Raw genomic sequence first — 12,727 nt, 5'->3', positions numbered from 1 at the left:
ATTTAGATCATTTGAACCATTAAGTATTTTTTAGCTGCCCCTACACTCCAATTAAACAAATTTATCATGGAATTATTAAGAATGAAAATCAATTTTCATGTATTTCAATTCTCTGGCATTATCGGTAAAACTTGGTCACTGCTGATAAACAACAGAATTACTAATGCAAGGTAAGCAACAAAATTTGAAAACCCTTCAAATTTGATTAGTACTGAATACATAATTACATGAATTCAAAATTATTCTTCAAGGAGAAAGATGAAAAGTACAAACAATCCAAAAAATTAAAAAAATGAAAGTAAATAAAAAAAAATTGAAGACATAACAATTGGTCTTATTATGCCATTGGCAACTTATCCTTTTTATTTTCTCTAAGAAAAATCTTGTTATTCCTTTTGGCATGTATATTTTCTTTACATGTTCCCCCTCTTCCTCTTTAGGGAAAGATTGCATATTAGTGCTATTCTCAGCATTTAGGAAGGTCACTTGGAGGTGGTAATAATGATTCATTTGGCCCTTTACCATTGTCTACTACAAATGCCATCTTCAATCCCCATGTTGTATGAATTTCCAAATGACAATGCATAAACCAAACACCTAACAAAAAAAAAAAAAAAAAAAAAAAACATATATCATAATAGAAAAAATTTGTGACATGTAAGTATTTTTATCATTCTATAAACTTTGTTACCTTAGAATTTCACACAAAAAATTGAATCAATAACCTTACCTGGATTATCAGCCCTGAATCTGATAGCAGTCCATCCACCAGATGGGACACCAACTGTGTTTCTCTCCACAGGATCTATAAGGTTAAACTTTTTTGTGTCTTTTTTGGGGTTGAAATTCCCTTGCCCCCTACCAACTACAAAGAAATTGAACCCATGAAGATGAATAGGATGATTCTCAGGTGTTATCATTCCAGTATCTTGCAAGACTAATTGAACCGTAGAGTTGTAAGCAAGTCTATAAACCCTTGTCCCTCTATTAGTCCTCAAATTTACTGGTTGTTGTGTTCCAGTGAAATCATAAACCATTGGAGGCTTTCCAGGAAAATCATCAGTGAAAACTCCACTTATATTATAGAAATGTGCTTGAAGGAGAGAAACTTTAGGCATCACAAAAGTGACATTGTTGATAGCTGCAACCACCCTACTACCATTAACACAAGTAGGACAAGGGTTAACACCAAGACTAATAGTGAAGAACAAGGAATGGTCAATCTTAATTGGGACTTTAGCAGGGTACTTTATGGAGTTTAGGCTTCTAAGTGAGTCAGTGAAATTGGTAGCAACTTTGGTGGCATTTTTAGGAGGCAAAGAAGTGAGTGTGGTGATGGTGGAACCAAGTGAGCCTGAATAGTGTAAGGTAGCAATGGCAGTTAAGTTGTCCACTGCAATAGGAGAGTCCATGAAAGGTGAGGCTGCTACTAAGAATTTTCCAACGGCATGATTGGCTTTTAGAAGCACATTTGTGGTTTGGCCAGGTGCTATAACAATGGTGTCAGTTTTGAAAGGTTTTGTATAGACAGCATCAACTTCAACAACAGTGAGTAAGTGACCAGCAATCTTAAAGAACAACTCTTCATTCAGTGCAGCATTGATTATTCTTAGCAAGTAGGTGTTTCCAGGTTGGACTTGGAGTTTGTATCCTTCTGCATAGTTGAAAATATTATTCAAACTCTACAGTAAACTATTCTTATCTTGATTTTACTGTGTGTTTGATCTTTAGATATTTCTTCAGAAAAATCAATAAATTGATATTTTGTAATTATTAGTAAAAAAACATAATTTAAACTCTGGTTCAATTTTTTATTGCTTTCCCATCATGAGCTCGGTCTAATTATATTAAATGTTAAAAGGGTTAGGTTCATGGGTGTGACCTTGTGATGCACAATGTAGAACAGGTCCTGGATAACCATTGATTGTGTGGGCGTCAGAGACATTAGGGGCCAATCCAGATTTCAAAGCTTCATTTATTACAGCTTCGGTATCTGATTTCCACCATTCACCTGAACCAAATTGAAATTATGAAAAAATGAGGTTTATAAAGTATGTGTTCTTATCTTATTTCACTTTATACTCTAATTTTAAAAGAGGTTTATTTTTCTCTAATTCATGACCAGACATCCATAAAGTGAAATATTTAGTAATATAAAAAAATATATAGAGAGGAAAAAAGTAGAGAAACCGACTCAATAAAATAACTTGTTCCATGTGAGGTTTGGGAAAAGGATAAGGAACTCCAAGCTTGGGCAAAATGACCAAGGCACCATGTAAAGTTGCCCTAAGCCAAAGAATATGTGCATGCCACCAAAGTGTCCCTCTTTGCCCTGTGAGGGTGAAGTTGTACACAAAGACATGGCCTGGTTGAATTGGGCATTGGGTTATGTATGCTGGCCCATCAGCCCAACCAGTCCTCAATTGTCTAACCCCATGCCTGTTCAATTTAATCCATCATCAAATAAAATACATGAATTAACAAGAAAGAAGGACAAAATTTAATTAATTAAGGTTAGAGCAGAGTATATAGTAATTGTAGCACACCCACCAGTGGATGCTAACATTGTATTTGACATGGTTAACCACCTTTACTAGAACAGTGTCATCTTCCCTAGCATATATGGTGGGGCCTGGGAACTTCCCATTAACGGTTACAATGGGTTTGGTTGAACACAATCTTGTGGCATTCTTCATCACCACCTATAGCCACATTGCACGAATAAGAGTCAGTGTAACTACATGTCTCAAGCATCTACCAAACTTGAGTGCCTTGCATTGCTCAACAATACTTGTAGCACTTTGCTGTTTGGTAAAGATACAATGAAGGGTCATATATTTTTAGTAGGCACTGACCCTGCCCAATTGAACAAATTGGAATATTGTTTTACACTATAAAGGGTACATACATAATATAATAAGTCTCTGATTTCAAATTATGGCTTTCACATGATATATGCAATTCTTTTTTTGGTTTTAATATGAATCATTGACTAACATTACAATTCTTCCCCCAGCGGGTCAGTCAATTTAATTGATTGAATCCTACCTAATTAGAAAAAAGAAGTTTAATTTTAATATTATAAGTTCAGTACGTGGATATTTGCTAAAGGTCATGTGCCTGACTAATACTATGTTTCACTTGCAGGGTCCTGTAGAAGATTATTAAAAATTTAAATATTATTATAATTATTATTATAAATATTTAATTATATTAAATAAAGATTGAATTAAAAAAATTTAAGTATTGAATACAGGAAAAATCATGTTGCATAATTAAATAATAATATTTCTTAAAAAAAATCACTTAAGTTAATTTTACATATGTTATTTAATATTTCATTATTTTAATTGGAGACGAAGCAATTTTTATTTATACTCTTAAATATAGTAATATGGCTAAGGCTGTATGCATGTTATATATATCTAAGGTGGAATTCTAACAGTTCTTTAAAATTTTTAATTTTTGGATTAAGAGATCGTGTAATTTTTTAAATATGTTATTTTTATATTAGAAACAGACTATTATATGTAACTACCAAAATTTTAAATATTTTATCGTTAAAAGTTTTATTCCATGTTAAAAATAAACTATTGTATGTAACAAAATATGAAAAATTAATAAATTTGTATCCTCTTACTAGGAGAATGAATTATATTAATGTAAGTAAAGAGTGAAAACACATTTTACTAAAAAATAGTGATATGATATTATGTAAAAAAAGAATAATTAATAAATCACTTTACTTTAAAAAAATTAAGATTACGATAGAAGTAGATTATAAATCACAGCAATAATAGAAAAAAAGCAAGTATTTATGGAGGCTTAAGCTTTCTTACACTTATGCTCTTTTGTGCTATAATGAATAGTTTTAGATGAGACAGTAATTGCACACAAAAGCACTCTTAGTTTTTATTTCACACAGCATAGTTCAAATAATGTAGATTTTCACATCCTCAATGTGTAGTTTGATGCACTCTGAGGTCTGGGCAAGAGTGCCAAAAATGATGAACATAAGCCATTGCCTATTGCAACATATGTATCATCATTCATGCATGCATAAAAAATATTAAGTACTCACATGCATGCATATTTTCAAGAAAACAAGTACTATAATGAAATGAGAGAACACAATTATGCATGCTTTTCTAAGCAAAAAGTCACATTATTTATTCATATGCTGTTTCATGTCATTTATAACACAATAATGCTAGAAGACATGATATTTAATTAAAGTGACAATTAATAAATGTATAATGCATGCACCTACATTGAACTTGTAGTGGCGAACCATGGCTTCCACTGACAGAGGAAGCATGCAAGCCGCTAGTAGAAGTATGATTCTAAAGCACATCATGGCCATGAACACCTCCTTGAATTGTCTCTGCCTCCACCCAAGACACAGATGCTAGCTTTTCCTTTGCAGGCTTGCTAGCTACTTTGGAGAATGCACAATGCAAAGTGAGTAGGAGGGAACAACCTTATAAAGAGGTAATCTATGTTGTCATGTCCTTTTAATCAGTTGGTTGAAGAAATACTTGACATTATAAGTACAAATAAAAAATAAAAAAATGTGTACACCAAAAAACAAAAAGAAGCTGGCCAGAAAGTTCTATTATTTTTCTTGTGTATCACATAAAGTAGTTATCCATGAACTAAGATACTTTTGAAGCTAAGATAATTGAGTTTCTGGGTGATGCCACTTTTTTTTTCCTTTTCTTTTTATTTGTATGGACTAGGTGGTCACATCAAATACTGGGTTTGGTCTAACTATATTGGGTGAAGTACAACGATTCCCAGCTAACATGCCAATTGGTGGAATGAATATACATTTTTTCTACCTGATTTAAGTCAAAGAGATGACATATACGCCACAACAAATTAAACTTGCGAGTATAGAACAACTGTACCTTTTCTATTTGTCACAGGAGATTTTGGTTTGGTTGTTAGAAACTTCATTCGTCACAAAAGTGGTTCCACCTTTTGAAAATGAATCATTGATGTACTGCTTGGAAATTCAGTTGTGATTTGATCATTATAATTCTCTTCTAAATGGGTAAAAATTATTATTGTTTTTAGTTCCCTCAAATTAGCTCAGATGATTTAAGCTGTAAAACATGAACTATAAGTGCGCAGTTAATTTGATCACTTGCAATGCTTCTCTCCCTCTTTTCTTGGTTCATTTCCTTATATCTCTCTCTCTTTTTTTTCCTTGTAAGACTTAATCACTGTAAATTTGCAATAAAAAGATTAACGAGAATTAATTAAGAAGATAAAACAAAATAAGCAATTTAAAACATGAGGCTTCTAACACTTTCTCCAAGAGTCCAGATGGTTTGTTCAGGCAGACGTTGACATCATTCTAAGAAATGAATTATTCTAAAAATTGAAACTATCATAGAAAGGTGCATAAATAGTTTTGTTTTTAATAACTTAATGTCTATTTGTTTGAAATTCTTTGGCCAATGCAAATAAATCAATCAATATTAGGCACACTTTCCAAACTACTTTAATTTGAAACAAGCTCTAATTCCTTTCTCTTAATGCTTGTTTGCGTTGAAACAAATTTTAAACAGACATACCTTACCCTAATCAACTTTTATTTTATTGTTTTTGTTACAATCAATTTGATATTAACATGGCTTTGTTTAAAAAAAAAAAAAAAGACTAAATTGAAAAAATGACCTTAAATTGAAACCAGAGTTAAAATCATGTGTTAAAAAGGATACTAATCATATAAAATATTATATGGATCAACAGTAATTTTTTAATGGGTTTACATTTATTTAGCCCCAATTGGATTTAACATTTATGGGGGGCTCACACGAGGAAAATAGTGGAGATGGTGGGTGACTTGTGACATAAGTGTTTGGGATGTTAATGTTAGCCCAACAAAATTTTATTGGTGAAAAATGGTTTTCAGGAATTGCTGGCAGTGGCGATTATCAGATCAAACGAAGTTTCTTTCCTGAAAGCCGAAGATTGGAGGAGTTGGTAGCAGTTCATCTCATTAAACAACTAATGTATTCAATGTTCATGCTCACCACTGTCCTTTTCATTTATTAATTAAATGTCAACACATTTTTCTAACCCCCAAGACATTGTAAGTATGATAATTATAATACATAAATATTCTATACATGATAAATTTCAGCAAAATTCGGCAATATCTCAATATGCTACTGTATTTTGTCTCAGTTTATACGAATCTTAAAATGGAATCTAATAATAAATATAAATATATCAATATTGAAAGTACTATAGTAACCTATATATTTATTAAAACTAGCATATTACCCGTGCAATATTAGATATATAATAATTTAATAAACAAAAATAAAATGAAAAATAGAATAAATATTTTTATTATTAATAATAAATATTTTAATATGTTAAATAGCAAAATTTCAAAATATTAAATTATAAAACTTAAGAAGGAAATTATGAAAATAAATTATTAAGATTAAATGGTATATTAAGTTTTTAAAATTTTAAATTTAAATTTAAATTATTTAAGTTTACATTGTTCTTAATATTTATTTTATATAAAGAATATCTTAAACTTTTTTTGCGGTAAAGAAATTAAATATTATTTTAATATGATACAGTATGTCAATATTTAAGGTTTAAATTAATTTAAATTAAAGTAAAGTAAAAAAATTACTAATAATAACGTAATAGTGATGCAATTGTAATTAAACCTTCTACTTCAAGATTGATGTCTAATTATAATTAATAGAGAAAAGGTGGTTACATGATACAAGTCCAATATATAGCTAATTTTCCCTTCATAAAGTGGAATATTTATTTAGAAATAACATTGGGAAAATTTAATTAATTAATCGCATAATGATGAATATTAACATATTATTTAATAAAATTAAAACTAAATTACCACTTTAATCTTTAAAATATATAATATAACTAAAATTAATAATCAAAATTTTAGTCTTTAAAATTAATAACAATTAATCACTTTAATTCTTATTGTTAAAGGATACCAAATAACATATAGAAGGATACAAAATGATGGTGTTTTTAAATTTTTTAAGGTATAATATCCCTTTTATATATCACGTGACAAATTATTATTTTATTATTTAATTTTAATATTTTTAAATAATAAAAAATTAATTAAATAAATATTATTTATATCATATACTAATGTTTAAAATTTTAATTTTAAAAAATTAATTTAAACAATACTTTCACTTTTAAGAACTAAAGTAATTAAAGATTTATTAATAAAATTAATAATCCATCTAATTTTATTTGAGAATACATATGCATATCGCACGTACCAATATGAAATTTTACTCAAACTGTCCTCTAATCTTCTTATGAAGAGAATTTATCAACAAGTGCTATAATGGTAACGAAGAAGATGCACTCAAAGTTAGAAAGAGATTAAGAACCCTGTGAAGAATAGAAGTCATCTAGTGTTGGAGAACTTGGGTCATTTTTAACTCAGGGAACATTTTTGCATGCATTTGCATTAAGTTAGATATTTGGAGGAACTTAGTTTCATAATTCAAGGTTTTAAGCTAAGATTTAAAACGTGAGAATGAAGGACTATACAACATCTATTCTCATTGTAGATGACATGGTTAGTACTGGAACAACTGTAGCAATATATTATTAGTAGAAAAATTCAGCTCAAGGATTCATTCATATAGCTAGAGATGGTAAAGGTACACTAGAGTCAACTCAAGGTGGAGTGAAGGAGATGTATCAAATTTTCTATAATCACATAACAAGGAATTGAGTAGAGAATTCAACCCATATGTGTGAAATTCATGTCTATGGATGATCAATATGAAGGCACCGATGAGAATATCAGTGGGTCCTAAAATTCATGCATGTAATCTTGTGGATAAATGTATATAAACGATCGAAGAGCTATAATATTGGATCTCAAATGAACAAGTGCAATCTCTTTATCATTGATGAAAAAGACAAAAAAAAAATTAAAAAAAAGAGTAATTACAAAGGCACAATAGCTTATTTTAGAAAAAATTAGAGTAAAACTCTAAATTTGTTCTTAAAAACTATTTTATTTTGAACAATACACAAATTTTATATTAATAGTCCTTAAAATTTACAAATATTGGTTATACTAATCCTCAAGAATCTCAAGAACAGGATAATTCAATCCCTAAAGAGATCAATATAACTAATATTTGTAATTTCTAAGGATGAGTGTGAGTCTAAATAAAGGAGAGTTTATCCTATATCCATCTATGCCACACAAGTCGGTGCATTTCTTCCAATATTGGGCTTGACATTCACACATTTTGCAGTTACAATAGTTCCATTGAATCTTAAATCTATGTCACTAAGCTCCACAGTTTCACATGGCACACCACTACTACAAACAAGAATAACTCCATTTTCAGTTGCAGAAGTTCCTCTAATATTTTTGAAAGTAACTTTGTTTATCTTGATTTTTGAAGGACTCTGTAACCATTAAAACCAACAAACTAAAAGGTTAGAATCAAATTAATTTTTTCTCAATTTAGTTCACATATATATATATATATATATATATATATATATCAAAAAGTGACTTTTAGTTAGATACCTGCTTTGAGCATTGATTCCATGGACAATATTCTTGGTCAATAATTACAGGGTTGCCAACGTTAACCATTATAATATCTTCAAAATGCAAATTAGATGCAAGAGAAGTTATTGGGGTACCGGGCCAAGTCTTAATCCTTAGACCATTGTCTGTATTCTCTAATGTGCAATTCTTGACAGTGAAATTCTCAACAGGCTCTTCATTTGGATATTTTCCTAAGCTTCCAACACTAATTCCATGTCCAGGTCCACATGTTACATTCAGGATAGTAACTTCTCTACTACCATCACCCAAAGATACACAATCATCTCCGGTGCCAATTTTAGAGTTAGTAATATTCACTTGAATTGATTTTCCAATGTGAATTCCATCAGTATTAGGACTATCTGCAGGTGCGTTGATGTTGAAATTTGTAAATGTAAGATTCTTGCATCCAAAAACATTCACATGAAAATATTTGCTGTCTTTTGAAGTTATGTCCTGGATAACTGAATTATTGATGAAACTAAAACCAAAATTCTGTCAAAAATTAAATCAAAATACAACTTGTTAGAATATTGGGTGAAAATACATTATTGTATAGTTCTAATATGAATTGATAAATAAGTACTTTATTTACCATGGCAAGCTTCTGCTTCTTGCAAATCGTGTTTCTTCCACAATCATTTTGTTTCCAAGCCATTTCACCTTGACCATCAAAAGTTCCCATACCAGATAAGGTTAAGAAATTAATATATCCAAAACTAACCCAATGATCTTCTCCATTGAGGTGGTATGGATTTTTTGGTGCTTGAATTATCCCATGAACCTGAACCTCAATAGGAGCCTTGCATGGTCCATTAAATTCCATTTCTCTCAGCTTGTATGTACCTTTAGGAACCACAACTTTGCTGAGAGTTGTTGATGCACATGCACCTTCCCAAGCCTTTTTCAAAGCCTTAAAGAACAAGTCAAACACAAAATTATGAAAATGAATGGATAAGATGTTCACATTTTATAACTCTTTTAATAATACATTAAACAAAAATCAAATGTTCAATTGTTAATTAAAACTTGATATGATCTTACGTTGGTTATGTCCCCATTATGTGTTGCACCATATTTTCTTATATCGAATAGGCCAGATTGAGCTCTAACACAGGAAGCTAGCAATAGCAACAAAGCTAATGTGCTAATACTTTGTTGAGTACCCATTTTTATATTCCTTTGTTCTGTATGCCTTCTTCCACTTCCTCAAAGCGAAAGTGATTGGCTGAATGTTATGGAATTTTATTCGATAGAAAACTATTTATAAGTATTATGACAAATGTACTTATAAATAGTGTTATGACAAATGTAATTTGCAATACTTGTCGTTATCACAATTAAAAACGTATTGCAAGTAGGAAAACTGAAATACACAATTTGGCTGAACTTCTATACTATTTTTAATTAGTTTCCATTATGCACTTTACTAAAAATATCGATTCTGATCGAATAGATAGACTATTGAAATTGTTATGTCATTGATTTGTTCCTTAATGTTCATGTCTGTTATTGATATTTTACTAAAAATATCTATCTTAAAATGAAAATTAATAACTAAATATAAATATATCAATATTGAAAGTATTATAGTAACCTATGTATTCATTGAAACTAACATATATATTACTCGTGGAAGGTATACAATAATTTTGTAAATAAAAATTAATTAAAAGTATAATAAAGACTTTTATTATTAATAATAAATATTTTAATATGTTAAATAGAAAAAAATTTAAATTAAATTATAATATCTAAGGTGGAAATTATGAAAATAAATTATTAAGTTTTCGATATATCATCTTTATCGATTTGGTATATTAAATTTTTTAAAATTTTAATTCAAAATTAACATTATATAAGTTTACAATGCTCTTAAAATTTATTTTATCTAAACAATATCTTTAATTTCTTTCGGTGTAAAAGAATTAAAGATTTTTTTTAATATGATACAGTCCATCAATATTTAAGATTTAAATTTAATATTATTTAAAATAAATAAAAATAAAATTGAATATTTAATGAAAACAAAATCACTTGACTTAACAAGAATAAGAATATTCCTTAAAATTATTATTAGTTAAAAAATATTTATCTAATAATATGGGATAAATTTTACGAGTAAATATGTATATTGATTATCGCATATGTAATTAACTATAAATACAAATTAATATATTCGCTTCAGCTTATTTTTAAAAAGTATATTTTTCAATTATAGTAAAAACATTTAAAAATAAATGATTATTGTTCAAAAATAATATATAGGATTATATAATATTTTTTAAGACACCAAATGTAATCGTTGATGTGTTTTATAAGCACATATTTATAGTTGGGTAGGTTTACAAACGTAAGGCCTCTTTTCTTTTGAAAGTTTATAATGTCATGTATGACATAATGGGTCATGTATGTGTAGGTAAGCTTCAATATTTTTCTTATTATTCTTGTTTATAGTGCATGTTTACGTAGTAATACATGTTGGATTTGTGTACGACTAGATGTACTTTTTCTATGAAATATTTTATGATATCTTGCCTTGTTAACAGAGTTAGTAAAATGGATCAATTGAGTGTCTAAATATATTTATTAAAAAGTAAAATATTAAATTTAAGACTTAGTTGAATAAATTTAATTTTTGTTAACTCAATCTAATTAAAAAATTTATTATTATTATTATTAAAAGAATCAAATAATAAATAACTTAAAAATTATAAGGAGTTAAATTTTAAAAAGAAAGATATATTATTATTGTTTAATTTGTAGAACTTCCTTCTTTAAAATTTAGCTCTTTATAATTTGGAAAAATTTGCTGTGCCTTTAAAATTTGATGGATTCAAAATTATTTAATAAATTAATTAATAAAAATCAATATGCATAAATTTATATTCTACGTTATTATATTCATTTGATCTAAATCACAGATATTTTTCTTATCGAACATAATAAAATTACTATCAACGGCAAAGTATTTCACATTATTATCTAACATACACTTTTCTTTTTTTTTCTAAAATATTATTTTTAAAAATTTTAAACTATATAATAACTGCAAATAATAATTGTATAAAATTAATTAATTGAAAGCTAAGTCCCTTTTTATAAAATATTATACAACCCAAATATTATATAACCATTTTTTGAAAGCTTAATCTTGCCGAAAGATGAAATAACAATGGTCGACAATACCTTGTTATGGAATAAATTAAAGTAATAAGTTTTGAAAACTCTGCCATTCATAGAATAATTTTCATTAGTGTACAAGTTGAGTTGCATAAAAGAACTCTATTATTTTACTATCTTATACGAAGTAAAATAACTTAATATCATTTAATATAAAAACACATATACTATATATATATATATATTATCAGTGAAGTTTCGATATTGAGAGAAAAACCAACACATGTTTAGAAATTGATGACACCAAATATAACTTTTTTGTGGGCTTTTCTCACATCCTTGGTTATGGTGACATATTTAAACTTTTCATCTTAGCAGCACAACAAAGATTTACGTGGAGTTCAACATTTATGTCACCTTTCATCTTTTCTAACAAAGAAAGTGAAAAGATAAAAAGAATACATAATAGAAAAGATTAAAAATATAATTTTCAAACTTAACTTTAAATTTTTTAAAAAATAAAGTTAATTCTCATAATATTATTTTTTTAATTAAAATAATTACAAAATAAATATACATATTAAATTTTTAATAAGCATAAATATATTTAAATTTCTCAATTATTAAGAGCGTCGTAGTAAACACTTTATAATTTTTTTAAAGTTATTTGTTGTATAATAACAATTATTATTATTATTATCAGACAAAATGAATATTTTAATTCTCTAATTTTATTTTTAGTTTACTTTGATTCTTTAACTTCTTTTATTTTTTTAACTTTTATTTTTAAGTAGAAATAAAAATTATCTCCTATTCTTAAACAATCAATCAAAATTGTATTGCTTATTTCAAATCAAAATAATTCCACAAATTTCTAAGTGTGAGATCAATCCTAAAATTGCGTCGTGAATGGTCAAATAATCGGCAATGAAAAGTATAGTAAGCAATTAATATAGATATTAAAGGCGATAGATTAAGATAACAAGAATCAACTTATGA

The 12,727-nt window shown here is 27.9% G+C and overlaps 2 protein-coding genes across 4 annotated transcripts; both read right to left on the bottom strand.

Annotated features, from left to right (window-relative positions):
• Window positions 1-466: 466 nt before the first annotated feature.
• LOC113847377 (laccase-4-like) lies at window positions 467-4,294 on the bottom strand. Of its 3 annotated transcripts, XM_027476457.1 has the most exons (6): window positions 4,271-4,294; window positions 2,551-2,702; window positions 2,195-2,439; window positions 1,883-2,011; window positions 731-1,651; window positions 467-597 (listed from the first exon to the last, which is right to left on the bottom strand). In XM_027476457.1, exons 1-6 carry the CDS (start codon window positions 4,292-4,294, stop codon window positions 467-469), a joined length of 1,602 nt encoding a protein of 533 aa, XP_027332258.1. The 3 variants fall into 3 exon arrangements, with proteins under 3 accessions (XP_027332258.1, XP_027332256.1, XP_027332257.1); XM_027476455.1 differs by lacking the exon at window positions 4,271-4,294 and having other exon boundaries at window positions 731-1,654; window positions 2,551-2,711; XM_027476456.1 differs by lacking the exon at window positions 4,271-4,294 and having other exon boundaries at window positions 731-1,654; window positions 2,195-2,418; window positions 2,551-2,696.
• A 3,944-nt stretch (window positions 4,295-8,238) lies between these two features.
• LOC113874409 (polygalacturonase-like) lies at window positions 8,239-9,775 on the bottom strand. Its single transcript, XM_027512631.1, has 4 exons — window positions 9,650-9,775; window positions 9,201-9,518; window positions 8,582-9,100; window positions 8,239-8,457 (listed from the first exon to the last, which is right to left on the bottom strand). Exons 1-4 carry the CDS (start codon window positions 9,773-9,775, stop codon window positions 8,239-8,241), a joined length of 1,182 nt encoding a protein of 393 aa, XP_027368432.1.
• Between the last annotated feature and the right edge of the window lie 2,952 nt (window positions 9,776-12,727).

Source organism: Abrus precatorius, unplaced genomic scaffold (assembly GCF_003935025.1).
Source record: "Abrus precatorius isolate BTA unplaced genomic scaffold, Abrus_2018 Scaffold8, whole genome shotgun sequence".
Classification (NCBI taxonomy): domain Eukaryota; kingdom Viridiplantae; phylum Streptophyta; class Magnoliopsida; order Fabales; family Fabaceae; genus Abrus; species Abrus precatorius.
Note: the sequence above shows the minus strand (reverse complement) of the source record. Positions and strands in the feature narration are given on the sequence as shown.